A 25,604-nucleotide genomic window follows, 5' to 3' on the forward strand; every position below is an offset into this window, starting at 1 on the left:
CAGCTGTTAGCCGACATCGAAAATGAAATAGCTATCGCAATTGACAGGGGATTGTAAGCAAATGGTTTTAAAGCCACAATTTCACAGTGAAATGGACATTGGCGAACATAAAATTATGTGAATATTTGAATGCAAACCGAGAATCTTGGTTAGCTGTTTCATGCGATCATCGAGATATACCATTGATACCACGATCTCGTTATGGAACGCAGACTATAGATTAGCACAGACCGACACCGGCTTTTGCGTGAGATCCGCAATGACGTAGGTAGGCTAAGTATCAGATCAGCGCGCATCTCTACCATACTCGACCTCGAAAACGAAATAACTGCCTCAATCATTGAGTGTCAACTTTAAGACTTGGCACCGTGTTCGATACTAAAATCAAGACATACCGTGTGAAAGCTCATGACAGATCTAGGTATGGAACATCGTTAAAATCAATAGAGACCAATAACGGCTTTTGCGTAAATTTGTTGGCGATAAGTGAAGAGTCAGCTCTTACTCGACTTAGGAAACGAAATTACCACCCACATAGTTCAGTGACAAACTTAAAACTTGTTACAGCGGTCGATACTAACACTTACCGTGCCAAATGTCATGACCGATCTCGGTATAGAACATCGTCAAAATCAATGGAGACCAATACCGGCTTTTGAGTAAAATCTGTTTGCTGTACTATGTACATGATAGATCAGCACACACTGAACTTCGGAAACGGAATTACTACCATTATCTTTAAGTAGCAAGCCTGAAACTTGGAGCAGTGTTAAATACTACCTTCACGACATATCATACCAAGTTTCAAGAATTATCATGGTGCGAAACACCGTCAAAATCGACCTATACCAGCAAAGGTCGACTCAACGCATATTACGGTAACCGAGTTCAGATATAGATACGATTGTTACATCACACCTTAGGGGCGAGTAGGCATATTTGCCCCGGTTGCTCGGCCATTTTACGAATAGGAGAGAGTAAATCACCGTTTCTTTATTGTGCGCGGCTTTGAGAGAATAGATAGTGAAAGCTTGTTATGAGCGCTACCGGGCAAGCCCCGGCTAGGCATTCACAAAGCGAAAACACAGAAGAGAATTCGATTTTCGCAGAGACTTCGCTATGTATGGGCGTTTGCAAGCGAAAGCACAAGAAGAACGCGGGTTTCGCTGTGATCTCGGTATATATTGACTGCTGTGCGTCTATAAATGGTTAAATTGTTATTGAACAGAATTTTAGGTGGGGCAATGCCCCAGTTGCCCTATAGGACGAGCCGCCACTGTGCTTATCCATAAAGATTCTGGCCTTATCAAAAAAGTACTGATCCGGCTCCGATCCAGCTCCGGCCAAAATTGAGAAAATCCGGCCGGATATCCAATCCGGGTCTGGTCCATGCTCCGCACTAATAGACAGTTTCCCGTCTTATATGATAATGTGGCCCGCAGCCCAATTTTGCCGAGATTGCCCACTCCAACGTCAAATTTTAGTGATTGTACAGTAAACGTGTGTGCGCAGCGTGCGCAGCGTGCGAGAGTGGAGCTTGCGCGTAAGTTCGTCGAAGCGAGAAAACTTGCATTATCAGCATTTACGATTACTCAACCCTAATAAATTCATATCTTGGGAAATTTGGGTTTGGGGTACCGGGCTTATCGAACGCCTTGAAATCCTAATTAAGGATTGCACCGTGTGTTAATTGATCAGACAGAAGCAGATATGGCGGCGCCGGTATGACAATGCTGTTCTCAAATCCACATTGTCTTCGTCATTATCGCCGAGAAATGGCTTTGAAGTAGCAATGCTGTCGTTAAAATACATTCATTAAATACGATTTATTCCTTGTATATGTAGATTGGGATAAATGGGCGAATAGGGTATCGATTCAGCAATCCGGCCCGATAAGTAGCCTACTTAATTTTCCTATATCCGGCCCCCCAACTGGAGAAGTTGCCCACCCCTCTACTATATAATCATATGTCCTTAATACACCATCTAGTGCAAGGCCATTTTCCTTCAGCCCACCTATACCGCCCCCTGAGCACAGCGCCTCACATTTCGCCCCGGATCGTTTCCGCGCCCTTTAAAATCCAAATCGCCCCCGGGGGCGCTGGAGACAAGGTTAAGAACCACTGATGTTGATAGTCAGCGAATGATGGTTATCATCAACCAATCAATGAAATTCATATCGTTGTCTGATGTGACAAATCTTGCAGGCGCACGGGATCAATATTGATTTCATATGTTTATTGTATCATAAAAACAAATCCGAGCGATTGGGGTGTTGCCTAGACCAGTGGTTCTCAACCGCCGGTCCGCTGACCGGTGCCGGTCCGTGACGACTTTTCCGCCAGTCCGCGAGGCATATCAAGATTTTATACCTTAATTTCAAGATGCAGGATGTTGCAGGCTTGTCCAAATGTGCATTAGTAAAATGAATAAAACGTCAAATTGTGAACTGATACAAAACTTCGTGAGGTAAGATTAGGCCCAGAGACATGTTCGATTTGACTTGAAGTTCAAACTGTCTCCGGTGACGACATGTGGGCGACTCACCAAGTACCAGCTGACTGGTTAAACCGCACAGTCCGTACGACTATTCGTTCCCGACTCATTAGTTTTCTGGGTATCCAGGTCTCGCTGTTGCCGGCTGTTTTCGTGCGTCGCATTGTACTAGTTCAGGGGCGGGCAACATACGGCCCGGGGGCCGGATCCGGCCCACGAAGGGATTTTGTTCGGCCCGCGGACTGTTTTCCGTCTTACATGATAATGTGGCCCGCGGCCCTAGTCTGCCAAGATTCCCCACTACTTGCTTACTAGGTTCAATTTTGGTGACTGTATGTCATTATATACGTGTATGCGCATTGCGCAGCGTGCGAGAGTGGAGCGTGTACGCGTAAGTTCGTCGAAGCGAGAATGCATTATCGGCATTTACGATGTACTCAACCCTAATGCCGTTTGTGGTAATCATGGTGTTTGCCGACTACAATGGTCATTTACACTAGGCTGATATTTCTTATTTTTGATTCCGTAACTGCCGACATGTAGCACGGCACACTTCTCGACTTTTGTGAGACACCGCATATGCCAGTGGTTGTCAACTCAAAACGGGTCGCTGGCCACTATCCAAGTTTCGTAGGGGACGCAGGCCGCATGAATTCAATATCGTGATTAACTAGGCCACACAGTTAACAACGACGCTATCCCGTCACCGACTCAACCCCAATGAATTGATATCTTTGTAAATTTGGGGTACTGGACTTATCGAACGGCTTGAAATCTTAATTAAGGATTTGCACCGTGTGTTGATTGATCAGAGAGAACCAGACATGGTGGCGCCTGTATGACAACGCTATTCTCAAATCCACATTGTCTTCGTCATTATCGGCGTGAAATGGCTGTGAAGTGACATTGCTGTCGTTAAAATATATTCATCAAATACGATTTATTCCTTGTATATGTGGATAAATAGGCGAATAATGTATCGATTCAGCAATCCGGCCCGCCAAGTACTTAATTTTCCTATATCCGGCCCTCCGACTGGAGAAGTTGCCCGTCCCTGACTAGTTAGTAGGGTACGTCTGGAAGTAGTGGGAAATGAGCAAGATAGATCGACAAGGTGCTTGGTCCTACTCCAAAACGCTTCATCTCTGGATATTGTCGGATAGAAATTGTTTATCTGGGCCAGTCAATTTTACCTCGTCTCAGCAGACAATAGCGTAAAGTCAAATGAATACCATCATAAACATATTTAATTACGAACAAAACCCTCAGAATTTCACTCTCTGGGACAGGGGTGGCCAACCTGCTGCCGCAGAAGGAAATTCGTACGGGCGTGGACACGTAATTCAATTAGTATGTGTTCGCGGCCGTCGACATGAAAATGGAATTTACGAATTGACTCCCGAATTTTTGAGATATTTTAATTAATCTTGGCATTTTCTTCTCGCCATAGGCGCGATTCTATGCGACTTCATTTTTCGATTTTAGTATAGTCGTAGCGCCCTTTGCAATCTTGAGCCCCACAGTACAGATGCGAACAGCGGAGGGAAATGATGGAATCGTGCGCTTCTCACGAAAGAAATATGTTTCTGGTACGTTTGAGAGTTTCAAATATCTTTCCACTATACCGACAATCCGTATGGGAGGTCAAAAATGACAACACGCCACAAAGTGACTATACTAACAGTTGGCCCACCGGAAGATGCACCATCTACTCTAAATTTTTAAAAAATACTCCCTCCATCAACTCTACCGATGAATCCGACCACTTTGGTCGAGAAAGGACAAATGGCATTAAGATGTGGAACTACGAATATAATGACGAAATTTCTTCGTCAATTGATAAAAATGTTCCGGTCCCGGTCATTGTTCGTAACGTGACCACCATATGTAGCGATTTCGATGCATTTACTAAGACGATACGAAAAAGTAGATTAGTCGGGAATTCACCAGAAATGGACATGGAGAGTTTAACATTGGTATTTGGTGTCCAGTTAGTTCATTTCGACTATATGTCCTGGAATGCGGCCGTTAATAGCAGAAAGGTTGATTTTAATTTTTTAAGGTTCACCGGTCCGCCAAATACCTTTTGAAATTTTACCGGTCCGCGAGGTGAAAAAGGTTAAGAACCACTGGCCTAGACCACAAAGTTTATATTCCCTTGCAAGTCCTCGTCGAAATTGTTGGCAAAGCGAAGAAGGATATTAATTTTATGGCATTAATATATAATTTAATTCCCCCAGTTGATGCATTTATTGGCGACGTTTAAAACGTCAATAAAGACTTCGGCATTGTGGCATTATGTGGCCCGAGTCGTCGCTAGGTAGTTAATGTTTGGTGTTTTTTTTTTTTTTGCGACGTGTTCACCGACTCATGATAGATATACACATGATCTGTGCATATGCATACCATGAGTGCATGATGTGCTTGTGCATATGCCGCTGGACCAGTAAGGTGCAGATATAGCCTTGTACAATGTACAGCTTTCTAAGTCTTGCACCACCCCTCCATGCTATTCCAGTAATGCATGAGCGCCAAGCGGGGAAGTCATGGATATCAGTGTTACTAATCAGATCTTTGGTCTGATCCGGCCAGGGATGGAACCCATGACCCACCGATCACGAAGCCGGACGCCTCACCATTACGCTATCTTGTCGGTAGGGCCTAATGCATTATAAAGTAGGCCCTATATAATACTTATGAGAGATTAAATAAACTTGACATTTTTCATCGTGCCTGGCGCGAGTTAATGACGCCGGATTTCTTGATTTTAAGTATATATATATAATGTACCCACCAGACGAAAAATATGCAGAATTTACAGAAAAGACTCCGGCTATATTCGCAATTATGAGAAACGGTGTATTCCTAATATTGCTTGAGGCCGCAGGCTAATCGTCAGCAACTAGTACTGTCTCGGTAATGTCCAATTGTCGGTAATAACATTCTCGATCGTGTCCATCTCGGTAAAAGCTTTGTCGGTAATAGTATGTAACCATTGGTAGTCGCTGTTTTTGCGATCATGTCAACACTGTTATTGAACGCGAGAGGTCGCTCTATAACCAACAAAGCGGGATGGAGCGAAGTTTTTATTGAAGCTTGATGCGATAGGAAGGTGTCGCAATGAATTTGGTCTGTCCAACTACTCGACGAACTGGTATTATTACTATCAAAGTCTACAGACGGTGCGCTAGCTTATAGCCAGTATAGGGTTGTCATACGTCCGGAATCTTACTGTTCAAACTGCGTCCGCGAGGAAATTCTAAAATATGCCTAAATGTCTGGAATTTTGAAGGCTTGGGGTAAGCTAAAAAAATTTCGTAAATCAACATAGACAATATTATTTTTAAGTAAATGTATGCTACTTGAAATTTTTCTTCTCGCTGCGCGCGATCTAGTATCACATATATCGATATAGTAGGCTGATATGCGGTCAACCGCCCTCGCAAAAGATGCAATCAAAAATAAATACAAATAACCATCATTTATATGGATGTTTTAGTCAAGGACAGTAGTTCTAAACCTGGGGTCGTTTGCCTTTATTCTGGGGATCGGGGAGATGTTGAGCATTAACAGCTTTCAAAATAGACCGTGAGTAAGTCTGGGCAAAAGTGCTGACCTTTTTAGTGATCAGCTTATCAAATTTTGAGCCTGACCATGGAACATTTTCGAATTGGAAATTGAGTCATGGCCATAGCAGGTTGGAAACCACCAAGTGTGCATCCTGCTGGTGCGGACCGTGATTTCGGCTCATAAATAGTGTTATACGAGTGACATATGAACAACATGACTTAATGATGTATATTAACTATAGGGCAAGTTTTTTCAACTTTTTCAACTTTTTGACAGCTTCCGGCAGCTTCCTAAATACTCGTAATATATGTAGAATGTTGTTTTAAGCTGTTTGAAGGAATCTTATAGTGCAACTTTTTGCAACTTTTGTCCATTTAATTTCATACAACTTTTTGCAATATTTTGCAACTTTTCGATTTTTCGTGAAAGTATTTTTGATTTTGGTGAAATACACGGCCAAATTCCACTGAAATACCGTAAATCAGCACTGAAGCAACGCTCTTATGGGTACGAGCTCGTACGAGCTCAGCTGGAAAGTTGACCTTTTTTTTAGTCAAACTGGAAAGTTGACCTTTTTTTTAGTCAACGGAGCAAAATGTGGTCTGCAACTATTGTGAAAAAATAAATGCAACTTTTTTCAAAAATAAATGCAACTTTCCACGGATGTAACTGCAACAAAAACTTGCCCTAATAATATCGCTCCCATCAGTTTCGAAGTCAACATCCTCCACCAGCTCTACCAGTCACTCCGAACACTTGGGGGAGAAAGGATCAAAATTTTATAGTAATATATGGAAGAAATAATATTATTGATAGAACTCATTAACAAAATTTAGCTGCCTGATGTAGAGTATCTGGAAAGCACATGCACATACTAAGTCCCCCAGAAGTTGCATCGATTTCCCTGTGGTGGGCCAAGATCAGTATTTTTGTGGGCGGGAGGGGCTGCAAATATTGTTTCGGCCCTGGTTACAACCAGAGTTGGATCATTTGTAATTTGTAATTGAGCTGAATGTAATTAATTACATTTTCCAATGTAATTTATTACATTTTCCAATGTAATTGTAATGCAATTGTAATTGAAGCATTTTTATTTTGTGTAATTGTAATTCTAATTGTAATTTGACAAAAATTTTGCTCAATTACAATTTCAATTACATTAAATTGCTATTAAGACCTGACAAGCACAACATAAAATAATTGACTTATAATGCATTCTCTTTAAATGTCGACAAGGAATTTGGTGGATCCCTTGCGGGCGAAGTTTTTTATTTTTACCGCCATGCTGGCCTCGGCTGCCATTGTATACAATTATTAGATTACTAACCAACGGATGGATTCGCAACACGTGACTCACGATTGAATACGCCGAAAAGCGAACTGCTGAGTCGGCTAAAAGCAGCAGAATTGATAGTCCCATAGCTGGCGATCCAAGCGTCGAAATTTGATATGTATGGTCCTAATCGAAGGCTAGTGTCGCACTGATTCCGCAATAAAAGTATATTTCCAGGCAATGGGTCCATCCCAAAATAGTCGTGAAAGTCTGGGAATCGGCATTGTTCTGAACAATCGCTGGGCGTAATTGGTAATTGTTGTGGTCATGCTGCTGCAGCGCTCTCACTTTTCAGAACAGTCGGCCTTAAACGGCTATTTTGGAGCAGTTACATTGCCCTGACGAGATTTTAATTTGTATTTTTGGAATTAGTACATCGATAGCGTACGATAAAGACCAGATTCATCAAATTTAGACGCTTGGATCGCCAGCTCTAGGACTACAAGGTTTGCTGCTTTTAGCCGGCTCTGCAGTACGTTTGTCGGTGCATTCATCCGTGACTCACATCTTGCGCATCTATCCGTGGGTTGGCAATCTACAATACGATTTCAGATCACGATGCTGCATCGTTACTTTGTCTGGCTAACTAACCAGATCACTGAATATTATATAACGTCTTATCTGACAGAGCACGATTTTGTTTTTACTCCTCATCCTGATTCCTACGTCCCTCGATAAAAATGATATTATTTCTTTAATTATATACTATATACGCATATCCAACACTTGCATATATTATAATACTTTTTTCAACGACATACTGCATATAGTTCGAAAACGTTTTTTCTTTTTATTAATTAACGGGTATTTGCGCATCATGAATGAAACATGAATACCTGAATTGTTGTTAATTACGACGCTACGGTTGTCAAGGAACACGGTTGAATTTATGATTATTCAATCACATGTTCAACAGCAGCAATTGTAATTGTAATTGTAATTTTAATTTGATATTTTTAGCATGGAGTAATTGTAATTGTAATGTAATTGAAAGATGCATGAAAGTAATTGTAATTGTAATTGAACTGAAATAATGTAATTGATCCAACTCTGGTCTACATCATGGGATGAAAATGATAGTATTGATATGGAAATGCGATACTAATCCTCTGTCTACTCGAACAGCCCGTTTTAGAAAATATCGTGGTATGGCGACCCCCATATTATAAAGCCCGTAGTTAAAATGAAGAGCAATACGGAGAAGTTGTATCGGATACGGCGTAACCACTTTGCGTGATTAGGAAACGTTAATAAAAATATGATGGATCGTAAGAATGCCATATTGTCTAGCTTTATTTCCGGAAATTAAAGGCATTACTACACTTGCTTTTATTCTTCAACATTTATGTTCCCCAGACAAGATAACTGAAACTAACTAGAACTCAAAGTATGATACTGGGAATTTGAAAGAGCAATGTAAATACTAATTCTAAAAGCGGGAATATATTTCATGACTTTAGTCCAGAAAGTTTCACCTATACCAAAACAGGTCTTAAGCTAAAAAAAAAGTCACAGTCCACTAGTCCAGATTAGGACACGCCATGGACTGCTAAAATACGATATAAGTAAATGCTATGGATTGCGAAGCATCAGTTTCAAACGTTATAATGGGCCTTCTATACTGTGATGAAATATTTCATATGGGCGACAATGCGGTGTGAACGGAACCACGCAACCCGCTACCTCAATTATATTCACAGGTACTTTCGCGAAATCATACTGGTCTCTCCATATCCACTGTGCGCGAAGTTCGACGAAAATTCTGGGCTTTACATAAATTTTATGAAAATTAAATGTTGATACTCCGTGAAAACAGCCCCGAAATTCCTCAGGCTATCTTATTGATTGAAGGATTAAACTACTTCTACTTGATAAACTGAAAATAGCGAAAAGTAAATATGTAGATCACAAAAATATTATGAAGTAGAAGTATAAGTAGCGGGAAATTAGATATTCTGGAGTAAGTACCCAAGTAGCGGAAAACTACTTGAGTACTTCAAAAAAGTAGAAGTACTTCGTTACTTACCACCTCTGCAGAATCCCACGACAATTGAATCTGTTCTGTCAACAGGAAGAGATATTTAATGAACCAATAGAAACAAAACTGACTAAGGTACACGAGGCCACAGTTACTTTTAGCACCGTTATATCATACCAACAACTATTTTCAGCAGCTTCGTCTTTCATCTTGCTAACTGTCAGACGAACATGGATAATATCCTTGACCTGGAGAGATTGCGGATTTGAAAGGTGTATTGCATCGAATGCAGGCAGGGCAGAAAAATATACAGCAACCGCTTGAAGTCAACGCAAGACAATAGTTAACGCTTTGATCCGTGCTCTACATTTTGACTGACCTTGTCACCATAGGTTACACCAGGGCGATTATATATCAATTCCTGACATCTTTTTGTATACATTCTAGTTCACAACAAGTCGGACCTTTTATGGGATAGCCCCATCCGTAAGTGTGGCGAGATAGCATCGTGGTATGATCTCCATCATAATTTATCGGCCTTGTGTAAATGACAATAGTAGTCAAAAAACACCATGAATACCACAGAAAACAACAGCAACAACAAAAATCATCCCTAAATTCTTAATATTGAAACGGAGGATTTCACTCAGTAAAAGCTGCGATGGTGCGAGTGCTGTTTCAATAACAGTTGCAGCATGAACTCCCTAGCAAAATAAACCTTACGTCGCCAAATCCTGATCCTCGAGAATCTTGCTCAAGGTATTACGCTATTACGGTTCTAAACAATGAATTGACTCGTTTTTGATGCAACCACAAATGTTACCTAGATCCAGTCCTGGAAATGCTTTCCTGGGATCCGAAGATCCCCGAATAGTTGAATAACACTGGGTGCGACTTAGAGCTTCTTGCAAGCCGAAAACTAATTCCCACTATTAGAATTTTACCAACAAGTAAAATTAAATCATGATGTCGCATTGTCGTGCGGTCTATGTTTGAAACTCCGGCAGTGAGAAGATCGGCGCGGCTAGGGATGGTGTGAACCCTTGAAAGGTTCAGGTTCGTGTGAACGCGAACCTTTTTGAAAGGTTCTGTGTGAACGCGAACGCGAACCTCATGACGTCACGTGACGTCATATCTATAATTCCAACCCTATATTTCAGTGAAGTGATATGTTTTAATGTACAGTTGTACACGATACCTAGCGACGACTCAGGCCACGTAATGCCACAATGCTGAAGTAGGCCTACATACTGACCTTTTAAAGGTCGCCAAATGTATCAACTGGAGCTATCAAATGGTATAATAATTCCATAAAATCAATTTCTTCCGTCGCTTTGCTAGCAGTTTCAACGAGGACTTGCAAGGGAATATGAGCTTTACTTTTACGCCTTAACGGGCTAGGCCAGACAATATAATGTATTCGGCGTCCGAGTGTTGCTACGTTGATATTGAGCAGAGTGAGCTATGGGTTCTACCCCATTAACAAGTTATATAGCAGTAGCCAACACCCCACTCACGCGGATTTGGTTTTGATGATACCATAAACATATGAAATCGAGATGGACCCCGTATCATTGCTAGATTTTTTACACGAGAGAACGATATCAGGTCCATTGATTGGTTGCACAAGCATAATTCGCTGACTATCTACATGTAGTGTATTTCACTCTTGATGTTCTGTGATTGCGGGCCAAGCTCACAGCACAGAGTCATTAAATATTCACAAACGGAAAGCTGGATATTTCGAGCAAATTTTTGAAACAAAGCCACTAATATTTTAGAGATTGTCAAGGGTCATGCTCGTTTAGTGTTGATTTTGTTTATGCTGCCAGCGCCATGCATATAGTGGCCCGCAGTTGAAATACAATAAATTTCAACCAAAGAAATTGTAATACATGAAAAAGGTTCACAGTGCAGAACCTACCAAGGTTCGTTTGTGAACGTGAACCTCTAAATTTGCGAGGTTCACACACAGAACGCGAACGTGAACCTCACGTTCACACCATCCCTATTGCGGCCTTTACATAAAATCACGTGTCAGTGTTCACTGTTCACGTTCGCGTTCATAAAGAGCCTTTCATAAAAGTTTTCGTTTTCGCATGAACCCAAGTTTTTTTGGTGTATCTCCGCAGGCGCGAGTATCTCCAAGAAAGAGACACGTTACGTACATTCACCTTTGCTCTCGGTTATTCTAATGCTTTGGACACAAAATCATAATTACTTTGCTGATTTACCTATATTCCCATAATTAAATTGGCGGATCATGTTTATGTAATGATGACAGATCCGGTTGCGGGGACACCGTATAGGAGAGCATAAACGGCACGTTTGGTAGTCGAAAGGACAACCACTAAGCCTCTGCTGCTCTTTAATTATGGTTCATCTTGATTAAAAATATGTTTTATGACACCTAACCTCCGATGTAACAATTTCGGCGGATGATTATCGAAGATGGCACGCGATTAATAGACAAAACGCGAGCTAATGTCGTGTGGTTTGTTATTCTTCTGAATCATTCGTCAAATCTCCTTTTTGAAGTGATAATCCTCAAATGCTTGTTTAATTAGCTGCTGAAGAAATGAGACCGAACTGACACACTTATAGAATGTGTAAACCGTTTATGCTAGTCGTTCATAACAGAACTTCATAGGAATCTAACACATCACGATTGTTTTGGTGTGAAGATACCAAGTCCGGATTATTTTCGCACCTCAGTAATTTTACAGCAGACGCATGCTGCCAATTTCCTTCACTGTGCATTACGGCTGTATTCGATAACAATGTGTGCCGGTGATTGCGGAAAGATGCTTACCTCTGCTGTCACACCTTATGGACCATTGTCATTCTGCAGGGGTGGTAGCACTAGGTCCAATCTCCAGACGACGATAACTATTCCAAATAGAAGTAGGAAACGTTGTGTTTGGAACTTGAGCATAGAATAATTTAGGAATGTCTAGTTTAATAGGATCTTGCGACCAGACTTTAACTTTTCTCGGAATTTCAGACTTTTTGACTTTTGAAAGCGCCATTCAGAAACTATATACACCGTGACTGTTCTAAAATAGCCATTTTCCCAGCGGCTCTGGCGATTTCAATTCTCGAAAATGACGCATCCAAAAATTACATCTAACTTAACTAAGCTTCCAAAGTAAAATATACACGACGGGCATAAAACATCCATAGGTATATATATATATATATATGGATGAAGGAATTGTCTGAAATTGCAATCATCAAATATACCGGACCTGATGTGTTGAACAGTATTCCGCCGGCCATCCGATAGTCGACGAGCATGTCCACATTCAAGTCGAAATACAGGCAATTGCTACTAAATAAATACAATCCATCCGCAAGAATACCGGACCACGACTGACCTATCGATCTCGCCTCCCATGACATGCAGCCCTATTTCTTGTGGCTTTCTTTTTCTATACTATCTTCTTTACTTTCATTCAGTTTGCACTCCTCCTCTTTACATCGCCTACGCCAAGGTGGATGTCCGATTCCATAGACTACTCCAAGTCGCTTCGACGTCTTCCTGTCTTTTCATTGTATCGCATTTTTGTGGCGTATTGAACTGATAAAATTGCTAATAAACCAATGATGATGATGATGATGGAGTATGGAGTATGTAGATTCGAGCAGGATTAATTGAGGACGGTGGTGGTGATTTTATATAAAACCAACCTGATTGAGTAGCACATGTAAACTCAAGTAATTTATTTGTGAAATATAGGTGTTTATAGTGATATTTGTCAAACTGTAAGTTTCATCAAGGCCCGTCAGCGTGGTCTCTTTTATGATAGTTCTCGCCATGTTACGTTGGCATGCGATGGCAATGTGTCAGTGATGTATTATTGGGATGAAGAACTCCAAATCGTATCGAGGTCAATTATAAAACCGACCTATCCAAGTGTGCCTCATTTCTTCGACCGATCGATTTTTATGAATGGAAACTATATATCTTTCTCTCAGATCTTCCTCTAGGTCCAGATTAACGGCACTCTGCGATCCCACAATACCCTCAAACGTTTTGCAACGGACCGATAAATTCATCCGGAACACGATAGAGTACATAGTCGTACACATTCCTTATCTGTAATTATGCCCGCTTTGGTGACAGGACCTGTGTCGTTACAGAGTGGACTGGCATTGATTTATTCTCAGTCGTAAAAATAAAAGCATCTTCTCTAAATGAAGAATTATGCACTGATATATAAATAACGTTATTTGTGTCACCTGCGATAAGACAGGATCCGCAAATAGCGATAACCATAGAAACATGTCACGTCATATTTGCAGCAGCGACGAAAACAAATCACTCATACGCCAACAAATCACTCATACGCCAGTTATGAATATGTGCGACATTGGTTTCTGCGACAATGCAGCTGTAAATTGCCAGATTCTGATTTATACACCCTAATAACATAGTGCTGGTGACTTATTTTAGTGAAAACCTTTACTAATTCCTTTATCACGAATAATAAACTATCCACATTAAACCAATAGGCTATACCATGCGGGTAACGGTGAGATGTGCCGCCGTAACAAATAAAGTTTAGTGGTGTTACAGCGAAATCAAATCCTCCTTAGGCGTACTTGTAAACATTCAACTTACGCATCATAAGTTCATATGGCCTTCAGAAAAGGATAATTTCCAGTAAAAGCTTACGTCCGTAAACTCGGATTTCATACTTCGACATCTGGCATATGAGAAAACTCTATTAATGTGTCGCGATCATATTTGTCGATGCCAGCCTTCTGCGTTATATTCGTGGCGGAATTCGTTTTGACCCTTTTGTAAATGTTGCTCCAGCTCTGATATACGTGAGCGGCTTTTGAGATGAGAAGGCGTCACGAGAGAACAATTTTATTTTTGATTTTGACGTCACAATGCGTCAATTGCCCAACTATATATTGCTGATGATTTCTCGACCCCAACTATTTTCATTCTAGCTAAGACCCACGCTAACATGAAATATCAGCGGATGGCTTCGGCGGCAGATTCAAATGTTGAGCACAGAATTGCGAAATAATGATTGACGCCCCTTTTAAGTGTTGGACCATATGAGAATAAGATAAATTGAACAGGTAATTCTTGCATTATGAATAATAATTCGCTACAGCTACACAATGATGAGCAAAGTTAATACTTGTGATGTAATAATGAACAGCGGAATTTGAAAATCCGACAGTTCTGCTATCAATAACCTGATATTATAGCGCACTATTCCTTGTTCAGTAATGTTCATTGTTCAGTTTATGTCAGTTCGTGACGAGTACAGAATACAGTACCGTGCAATACGAAATTCAGACTAGACACCGAGCAATAACCATAGAACGGAGGTGAATCGGGCCAAGCGCGAAAAAGATTTCAGTTCACTGGAGCGTCGCGCCCCGTTCAGATGCTTTCGCGCCGCCCAAGCGGGCACGCCCCCAGTTTGAGAACCACTGGTTTAGCCTATATTGTAATTCACAAAGTTTACTGTTGCTACTGAAGTATAGGAAACAGTTTAGCGTGACTGAATTATCTAGTTATAACGCAGCACGCATAAAACATCGATGTAAATAGGTTAATTATTATATGTGGTGACTGTTTACTAAGGCCTTAAGGCCCCTCGTCGTCATCCTGGTTCGTACCGGATTTTCACTGGTGCGACGAATAAATGATTGATTGATTAAATGATTATTTTATGTTGTGATTGTCAGGTTTCCATTGAAATGTAATTGAGATTGTGATTGAGCAAAATTCTGATCAAATTACAATTACACAAAATAGAAATGCTTCAATATAACTAGAATTACAATTACATGAAAAATGTAATAAATTACATTCAGCTCAATTACAAATTACTATTGATCCAACTCTGGTTAGCACACAGTCTGGCCCGCTGGCCATTGCGTTTGATATAATTATACTTATTCGCTTAGTGGCGAGATAGTGCAGTGGTATAATCCGCGGCTGCAACACCAATGGGTGCGGGCTCGAGTCCGACCGAGGTCGACTTCCGAATTCCGATACCTAAGTGTTGGAGGTTTGCCTAGGCTCCTCCTTCCACCTCATTCGCGTCAGCGGTGTCTTACAAAAAGCCTAGAGGTGGGCCGTGCTATAAGTCGGCAGTTACGGAAAATAAGAAGAATATCGACCTGGTGTAAATGACCATAGTAGTCGACAAGCACCATGAATACCCCCAAAACAAACAAACTTTGGTGCATACTCCGACGTCATCATAAAGTCATTTTACGAATCCAGTCTATGAACCATCAACACAGTTATTAGCATAGTTTGAGCATATTGACCACTGTGTAGGCTACCACGACCGCTTCATTATTCGATTTTATTGCAACCCGTCGCTCAGTAAAAGAAGGTTGCCTATACGTCATGACTACGCGTATATGATGGATCGCTGTCGTGTCCAGGTCACCCATAACCTTTAATAGATTACAGTGCGCAATTAGATTTTAGGCCCGAAGGAATATGCTTATTATATCTTATTTTTCATCCAAATAGCACACATTATTAGGATTAGCAAATAATTATTATAGTCGGATTCATTCTTGATGGCCACGATTTCGTGAAATTGCAATTTACTTTGTGTCATTAGGAAATTTAGACTCTTAAATCACCGCAAGCCAAATGTATAGTAGGTATACAGTCAAAAGTTCACTTCGCCGCTATGTTGTAACCGGTAGCTTGATTGCCTCAGGAATGCGGAGTGCGGCGTACTTCTCGTTGGTAAATTGACAGCCATTAACGCAATATGGCTTTATTAATATTTCCCCATCGCCCATCAAGTTGAATAAACATATTTCCGCTCGGCACAGGGCACGATTCAAGATCTGTTTACTCGAAATCATATCGGTGGACTTGCAAACGAGGAGATATCACACATTTCCCGCTACAGAACGTGCTCGGGTCGTATTGAGGCCGCGTTATTAAAACGTCGACCGCCTTCGCGCCATCAAGAATCCTTTAAAATCGCAATTAATCTAGTTGCAAAACTGATTACCGCACCTGTTCGCGCTCACACTAAAACAATACCAGAACCAGCATATTCTAATATTGCGCTCATTTGTTGGAAACTGACAGTTAATGTACTTCGGCGATAATTCATAAAGCTTTCAAAGCGATTTTGTAATGAAAACATTTTCGCGAGCGGCTGTGCAGCTCATTCGATTTCGTGTTATATCAAGGATTTGTTTAGAGCGTTAGGTATTAATTGTGTTTGTCGCACTTGCGCTTGTTGGGAGAGCACATAATCGATATATATTTCATATGAAGTCGGAGTGTTTGTCGCTGGCAGGTGTGCTTACGAACGTACCGTAAACGTTTCGTCTATTACATCGAATTCTCGATTCTTGCGATGCTGACGTAGGCTATACGCAAAAACTGCAATTGTAAGATTTTCGTTGAATACCATCTCACTGATGCTCCTGATTATTTGGTATTGTACGCATTGAGCTAAACGTCGTTAACCTATCGCCTCCTATATACCTCACAGATTGATAATATCTTCGATTTTTCTATTGATAATATCGGCTATACATAAGACCAGAAGGCGATACAAGATACATGTTGTATAGTGTATAGTGTATACTGTACATACTGGAAGTCACAGCATACTATGAAGAAGTAGGTCTATAATTAGGTTTTCATTTATAACAAAAGTCAATTTAAAACAAGCATGTTTAAAACATGTTTTTGTTGTTGTTGTTGTTGTTGTTGTTGTTGTAGTTGTTTAAGCCTTGACGTCATGAATCTTTAATTGTGATGTCACAGTTGATTGACGTTGTCAATTGAAAAGATATAGTAAACATAACTCCTTGACAAGAAAAAGGCCTCCGACTCCTGTCTTAAACGGCCCCAAAATATCTTTGACCAGTACTACATCGTTATGTAGCATATTTACGGTCTGCGGTCATCATCGCCAGAGCATCCATTCCGTACAAATGATCTATATCTACATGCTATAAATTTTAACCTTCGACTATTTCTATGATTTCACCCATTTCATAATCGTAAACGTCGACTATATCGGGTGCAAATCGCCCATAGGCTCGTACTACATGTTTTCAATTATGACATAATTATACAACTTTGAAAAACAATTAAATGGCACGAAGTGTTTTAAAACTCCATTTACTTTTAATCCAACCCTACCTATCATGATATAACAAGCAGACCAAAGATAAATGCCGGGGTGCCGCGTAGCTCTTAATTGCACGACGGAAACGGTTGCATTCTTCATTACCTCCGTAAATATTGTGGGAACTCGCCAAATTGATAAAAAAAAAGTGTCTGTAAACTCTGGCACGTGTTCGTCCTTACCGATATAGCCGTTCGTACTGAAACATCGGCGCGATTACTAACGATTTTGTGTCGTGAGATTGGTCAAGATCAAACGGCGAATATAGGACCCGTTCCGACGATATTATTGAAGAGAAAATTTAAACTTGTTCTATATTGCTAGTCGATGACGTCAAGGCACTGTACTGCGGCGTCATTGCCTCGTCTAAAGTTATTTTCCAAAATTTGCTTCTCGATTGGACTAGCGGTGTAATGTAAATGATATGCACTGCGAACACACATATACTCTCACCGGGAATTGACTTGCATTTTTCCTTATATGTAAAGCAATTTTCCTATTTTAACTCCCATATACTATAAACGCTATCTCCTGATGCCAAGTCGCTGCACATATAGGGTCTTCGCAGATAAACATAACAGCGAGCCCGCAGCCATGCAAGTGAAGATCGGGAGGCGAGAAATTACATCGGCAAAAACGCAATGATTTATATTAATCCCGCGTGAGGTACAGCTAACTCCATATTCTCGGATAGACTCCGTACGTGTGTGAGTTTGGGTCTCCATTGACCGAAGTTGTTAGGAGGAGTCTCTATGTTGGTTGGTATAGTTCGCTTCTAAAATAGTACAACGCCTTTCGCCTGTGTCTATTTCTTGCATAAACCCAATAACATAATATCCTATTAACAGATATCATTCATGATATCTGGTATTATGCAATCACCCCAAGTGATCCATTGGAAAATGTATGTGTATTTCAGTGATTTAAATGAATAACAAGACATAAACTATATGTTTATAAGGTATATTCCACGACTGCATCTCGAGATCTACGAAACCTCGAGAACACCGCAATAAATCGACAACGAAACAAATGCGTGTCATGCGTCACACGACAATTTCTGCTTTCCCCAACGTCATCCCCAATACAACGCCTCGCGGTCTTGACGTGATCTCAGCTTTGCAAGAGTCTCTCTTTTTTCAAGAAGTACTGGTCAGACTTTCCTTGTGGCGTTCCTCCCGCTCGGCTTTGCTGCGCTTCCATTTCATTCTGCGATTTTGAAACCAAATTTTCACCTGAAACCGAAAGATCTTAAGTGCGACGAAACAATCTAGTAATTGCGAAAAATTCATCAAAATAGAGGGGACGAAAAAATAATATCAATGATCGCTTGACGTCTCACTGAGATGCCAGTAAGAAATTGTCGACATCCTGTTTAGAATGAGGTCTCTTAGAGAACAGATCGCAAGGATAGCTCTTACGGGAGAATGCTAATCGTCTGATTAAAAATGTTGATCGTGGCCCATATAAAGTTGGAAAAGATTTCGCGCGAGGATTATCCAGCGTCGTTTGAGAAAATTTTGATCCAGTAAAGTGTATAGCTGTACACGATTATCAGTTTTTAGACGCTTTCCATTCTCCCAAATAAGTTAACTTTATGATCCCAGACTTTAGAGGGTCTCCACTGGCACATCTCGAGTTTAACCGCACCGTATCACTTTTCACTATATGAAATAATTAGCTTGTAGGGAAGTCAAATAAGGCGAGTCGTACATGTTCAACCATACCAGCAATTTAGATGGTCAATATGTGAATTACTTTTTATTCAGTGGCGACAACACTGATGTAAGCAGCTGCTACAGTCATCATGGCAACATCGCTAAAACGAGAAAGTTATGACGCTAAAAGGAAACGTCAAAGTGTACCTCGCGAATTTTCATTCTAGATTTAACTAGGGCTTATTCGGAAACTGTGACTTCACATTATGCAAAAAGCTGCAATGTTCGCACTTCCCTGCCATTCAACTTTTTCCGTATGTAGGAGTTGCCGCAGCGCATTAGTTCTGGCAGACGTTTTTCACGCATGCAGCCCTTCCAGCTACTATTTATCCGTAGTTGGGACCGGTACTTGTCTGGATTGTGTTCGGTGTGACAGCCGATGATTTGAGGATATGCTAATCACAGGACCAGTTCCCTCGTCACTGGGGTATTGTGACTGTCTCCGATGGTTTATTGCTAAACCTGTAAACCTACTTCACTTAAAGCTTTCTAGCACTACCTCGTCAGCGATGACGTGATACGAATTCAAAATTGAGGGAGGATTTTGACTTTTCTTAATCTTGATAATAAGACATTGAAATGAAATCATATAAAAGACATTATACAAATAATAATACAAATAATACAAAACATAATACAAAGACATTATCTGCCCTAATAATCGAATTTGGATTACTGTATATCAGACCTGGGCAAAGTGCGGCCCGCGGACCAAATGAGGCCCGGGGGGCTATTTTGTGCGGCCCACGAGAGGATGCTTGGAATGCAAAATATAAAACCTGCTTTTTGAATGCTGATGCGTGGGATAAAACCATAGGCTGTATTAAGTGGACAGAAAATTCTAGTAACTTGAAGCCTGTTAATTAGTTCGCCACGATTACGCTGCCTACATACCTCGCATGCGTCTTCCAGATTCGAAATAAAGTCAATGTAGCAAAGTACGAGTATCAATTAATGTTGCCATTTTCACATTACGCATTGTACGGTCAGTGTTTCAAATTGTTACGTGATACGTTTCCAAATACCGAATTCGTAAAACAAGTCAATCAGTGCTCGCGATGAATATATAACTCATCATATCTATCACCCATAAAGGTTGAACGGTCATGTCACAAAGGAAGCCGAAAATTTAAATTCAAATAACATGCTACCGAGATGTTGGATTTTAAATAAAGTAGGTATCATATTATGACAGACACTCGGTCAAGGGAAGGCGAATTTCAGAAAAAAACTGAAAGCTTCACTCAACATCATGACTATTTAAGCTGCACTGCACACTGCTCGAAAGGCAGCGACCAAGACTATATGTTTTGTAGGCCTACTATCCCAAATATATTCCAGTGCAGTGGTTCCCGAACCGGGGGCGTGAAAGCATCTGAAAGGGGCGCGAAACCGAGGTTAAATGATTTTTTTTTACGCAATGCGCGATTTACCCACCCAGCTCATATAGTTATTGCTCTGTGTATTGTCCGACTTTGATATTTCAGAATTATCTCATCAACAGCCATCACCTTCCATGCCATCAAACTATCCGTTGGCGTTGCTAGCATTCTCGTTGCTATTTTTATCATTTTGCGATATCATGATGGGGGACACGAAATTTTTCACTATCATAAAGGGGAGCGTGCCTAAAAAAGTTCGAGAACCACTGATTTAGTGTCTTAATAGTAGAACGTGGAAACAGGTTTAAAGAGAGTTGAAACTGTATCGTGTTTAACATTTTGTTCGAATCATGACTAGGGCTGGGCATAATGATTCGAGTACTCGAATCTGAATCGAGTATTCATTTTAATGATTCGAGTCGAGTAGTGAAAGACGATTTTTTTGAGTACTGAAATTCTACGCTCCTCGCGACTGAAAGTTAATTTATCACCGAGAATTATAGTTTCGAAACTAATTTTCACTGTTGAAGCCTTGAAACCTTGCTTGGCCGTATCGTAGCATACGAAACATATAGTACAGAGCTAGGAACGTAACTGGAAATAGCATATTGCTGAAGTCATATCTTCCCACAACATTGTCAGCAAGTGCAATGAAATCGGTATGGTCGAAAAAACACCAAAGTATCTTTATCGTGATGGATACAGTCATTATATTCTCTGTGGACGAATAAAAGGTACATATTTGAACTTTGAAATTTTACATTCTGTTATGACGTCATTATGTGAGATACTCGATTACTCGACTCGACTCGAAGCATATTACGTGATTCAGAATCGAATCACTCAGGTACTCGATTTTGTCCAGCCCTAATCATGACGCAAAATTGATATTTTTTCATTGACCGTCAGTTTCCCATTACCTAACATCAAGACATTCGCTGACCAGCATTTGTTAACAATATAATTTAGAAATAAAATCAAAATACGCTGCAGAATATAGCTAAAAAATTTCATTCCTCCCCCCAAACTTATTTTCTACTTCTCATTTGGCCCGCGCGGAGAAAAATAATTGCCCACCTCTGCTGTATATCATTGACGTTGACTCCCAGTGAAAGTCCATTGAGATTGTACTGAATAATTCTTAGCACTGTGAAGTTCTAAGTTGATGGTAATCAGAATGACTTATAACGACAATAGTGAAGTAAATTGACTAGGCTGATTACTACAATGGCGTCATGTTTCACGTGGTGCTGATTGATGGAGTAGTCAATGACTGTCGTACTTGTCTGCGTGAGAGCGATTCGTAGCGCGAAATACAAAATGGCGGAACGCATAGTGTCTGGTCCAAATCAATCAAAATTTGGATGGCTCAATTCCACGGATCACACACGCACCTGAGTTTCCGTGAGACACAAATCCCTCGCAACTTCGTACCGTCTTGGTCGTGTTAGATACTTATTCTGCTTGAATTGGCTCTCAAGTTCGAGCAATTGCTGCGATGTGAACGCAGTTCTGGGTCGCCGTGCCTTGTTATTGAAAAATCCCGGGTGTATATGACCTGAAAAGCAAAATGATATTTTCCATGCCCCCTTCACTCCGTTTAAATTGTTTACATTGTGTTTGCGGGCGTTACATTTTAACCTGAGCAGGTGGGAGTCACAGCTCATTATAATTCTGTTTTCCATGTAAAAGCCATGTTCGGATGAACAAGAAATATATTTCGCGTCATTAATCAACGATTATGAGCGTTCGCTATCAGCCAAATCAAATAGAAAGCCGTGTTCAGCATATGGCAAAAAGCTGTTTCCGTCTCGCAAAATTTCAATCGTTTTGCTTATAAATCCGACGATCATTAGTAACATAGAAAGCAAATATAGATACAAACATCAGGGTGCAATGCATATCATCATTATCACATGACTAAACACCATTTTAATACAGCGTCCGATGTAAGATAGGCATCTAAATCAATTTGGATAGAGCGATAATGGTGTCTTGCTGATGTCCAAGGCGTTGTAAATTAACAATTACCATATGGAAGTTGATAATCTGGGATCACGGATTTTACTGGACATATGGGGCATTGATGCTTTTTATTTTTCATTTTTAAACAAATAAGTGGATGCAAAAGTAGTTTAAGGGCTGTCTTAGCGTCTTGTTTGGTACATGCATTTCAGTATCGATACTGCATTCACGACCATATATTTCGGCAGAGAATAATTATTATAATGATCAACATTAACTAGTCGTTGCTTTGTTTCTATCATTTCAAAACAATTGAGATATGTTAATTGTTGATATAAGTGCAAAAGTGATACTGGTTATGCGTTTCTGCAAAATTCCAGAGCTTATTAAGTAATATTTCACACTTCAGCAGGGACTATAAGTATTAAGTGAATATCGGAATATATTATACGCCTGAAAGCTAATATTTGTAGACTAAAACTCAGCCAAATCCAACAGTGTATTTTACAAATTAGATTGTATCGGCAACATAGCAATCCGTTAAATCTTTTGTTACCTGGATAGTCTCCGAATCCGTGAAGAAACGACCCTCCTCTCATCAAGTCCAAAGCCGGCAGATGTGGTCCGATACCATCGAAAAATCGCGGATTCGTGGCGAACGCATTCACGGCTTGAATCGGCACGAACGGCTGCGAAGGGTGTGGGTTGACTGCGACGTGATGCCGCGGGAATAAAGCATTCGGCCCGCAAGAAAACGCACCAGGTAAGCTGTATTGTCCGTTAAGTGACTGATGAATGGATTCTCTGGACTCAGACGCAGCCGAAGACATTCTATCGAAGTCGCGGGATATTTTACTTGTGTTTTCCCTACCCATTGACATCATCGCCATGAAAGCGAACGGGTTCATCGGATACGCACCGCACGAAACATAATTACGGTTCTGAACAGATTTGCCGTCGCAACATTCAGGGTTTTCGGTTTTGAAATCGCGCGTGTGACGGGGGGATTCCTTTTCACTGCCGATTCTTTCGGGGCTTCCGAGGTTATCGTGTCCGCAGTCTCTGCTTCCTAGATTGGTGGGATCGGCAGTATTTTCTGTCGAGGAACATGAAGAACTCGACTGAACGCTGTCTGTTTCACGAGCCTCAATCTTCACGTTGGTGCCGTGTTGTCGTCGTGCCCGCCGCGAACGTATAGTGCTTGTACCCGCCAACGGCGAAGCTGCATATGCATGAGTCGAGTGCATGCGTTCTGTTTCTTGAAACTGTTTGGAAGGTGGGGATTGCTTTAAACTTTCTGTATTCTCCGACAAGATAGCATCGATTCTAAAGGCCGAGCCTTTGGAGCGAGTGTACTGCTCTGTTGAACACACTTCGACCAGTGATTCGTCGTTGTCGGACGAAGATTGTGGCGTAGAACTCATCCTTCCGTGATCCCGCATCGATGGAGATGCTGTTGAACACCTCGACGAGCTTCTGATGGAGGAGTCGAGTTCTGCTTGTCGCGTCATAAAGCGTTTCATTAACAGTGGAGATATCATCATGTTTCCGTTGCTTCGTGGTACCTCTAGAGTCGAGTCCATTTCGTTTTTATTCATACCCACCACATCAGTATCGATTCTTGCGTTTCTTCCCAATTCGTTCTGTAATCTGGACGATATACCAACGCCCAAATGTTTATTTCTTGCGCTTAGCATATTGCAACTTGACTATGGATCTGCGAAACAATAGATTTGCACATAATTGGGCGCTCGTTCGGAACAACGCCAATTGATACTGACACAACTCAGCACATCTGTCTTCACCTCTCGCAACCAACCTAAGATAGTGGTATTCCGCTCCGTCCCGGAAGGGCGATAGGGAATGGACTGATCGTGTCATAAACACTCATCACTTATAATTCACCGGGCGGCTATGCCAACTCTCTCCGACCAAAAACAATCTATACACTTCATCCAAGTAATGGGCGCCTATCGATTAAAAACAATACGAAATGATTGACCCCCTTTGTATCTTATTAGCTCGCAAGATGTTTCATGGCACTTCGAGAGCATAACGCTTTCGGAAAATGGCTGGCAGACTCATTAATCGGGAAATGAGAGAATCTTTGGATAAACCGCTGTTGGTTATAACATTCGATTGGGTATACCGTGTTTGTTTTCACACTGACAAAATCTCTCGCGCCCGTGTTAAATATTACAATGATAAAATTTTCGCAGTCATTTCTGTCAGTTGTTGACCATCTCCGCATGATTCCAATCCGTGTCCAGTCGCAGTACGGTGTCAAGGATAGGTGCGATTGATCGGCATTTGTTGGGAATGATCGCCGCTAACATGGTGTCTAATTAATTGTTGTCATCCTACCGACATAACTATGCCATATCCAATCAACAGGATAGTGCGAAATAGTTGACGACACTCCCACGGGGATCCATACCTAATCAGACTCTATTAGCATTATTAGAATCGGAAACGACCTTTGCGGTTGATGGAATTGATACTTTTGACGGTTGAGTTTGAAACGATCCATATATCCACTCAACTATACTTACAGACAGCTTGTAAAATTGATTGTAGGTTCATTAATTTAGCGCGCATTGGCGAGATATACTTTAACAAAAATCGCAACCTGCTGTAATTGGCAGCCTTAGTCACCGGTGGAGACGGATCATCACCTGTGCCGGAATAATCGCATCACAAGTGTTAGAGCAATAAATGTCATTACTTGCAATAAACGACGCATCATGATAGCTCTTGAAAATTCCCGAACGCTCGGCAAACAGTGCTTATCTGTACTATTTTGTGCTTATGTCGCCGAGTACACGTTTCTGTGTCAAACAGCTGAATTGTTGCCAGTCCACATCGATAGGATCTCGAATGTTTAACACGGGTTCAGAAGTGCAAATAATGAGCCATATTAGTCCAATACACCTGACAACACTTTCGTTTCCTAATTAGAGATACTTCTGATTGAAAGGTCTTATCGTAGAGAAAATCCCCTAAGTGCAA

At 40.9% G+C, this 25,604-nt stretch overlaps 1 protein-coding gene and 1 long non-coding RNA gene across 2 annotated transcripts in view; both read right to left on the minus strand.

The window, feature by feature from the left end:
• LOC145451154 (uncharacterized) overlaps positions 1-15,785 on the minus strand; it is a 46,717-nt gene extending 30,932 nt beyond the window's left edge. Inside the window, exon 1 of the long non-coding RNA XR_013918700.1 lies at positions 15,443-15,785. This is a non-coding gene — a long non-coding RNA (uncharacterized LOC145451154). The remainder of the gene's footprint in view (positions 1-15,442) is intronic.
• Positions 15,786-18,421: 2,636 nt separating this feature from the next.
• Positions 18,422-24,350, minus strand: LOC145450867 (uncharacterized). The gene is made up of 3 exons (XM_080329369.1): positions 23,152-24,350; positions 22,025-22,188; positions 18,422-18,765 (listed from the first exon to the last, which is right to left on the minus strand). Exons 1-3 carry the CDS (start codon positions 24,290-24,292, stop codon positions 18,670-18,672), a joined length of 1,401 nt encoding a protein of 466 aa, XP_080185495.1. The 5' UTR covers positions 24,293-24,350; the 3' UTR covers positions 18,422-18,669.
• Between the last annotated feature and the right edge of the window lie 1,254 nt (positions 24,351-25,604).

This window comes from Botryllus schlosseri, chromosome 11 (assembly GCF_051294905.1).
Source record: "Botryllus schlosseri isolate E-star chromosome 11, Bs_hap1, whole genome shotgun sequence".
In the NCBI taxonomy this organism is placed as follows: domain Eukaryota; kingdom Metazoa; phylum Chordata; class Ascidiacea; order Stolidobranchia; family Styelidae; genus Botryllus; species Botryllus schlosseri.

What these genes read in the sequence shown, in the direction of transcription:
- LOC145450867 (XM_080329369.1), bottom strand. Translation starts at nt 24,292, where the DNA reads ATGCTAAGCGCAAGAAATAAACATTTGGGCGTTGGTATATCGTCCAGA. An exon ending in CGGATTCGGAGACTATCCAG is followed by an intron (nt 22,189 to 23,151) that starts GTAACAAAAGAT and finishes TTTGCTTTTCAG; the next exon opens with GTCATATACACCCGGGATTT. An exon ending in TGTGTCTCACGGAAACTCAG is followed by an intron (nt 18,766 to 22,024) that starts GTGCGTGTGTGA and finishes TTTCGGTTTCAG; the next exon opens with GTGAAAATTTGGTTTCAAAA.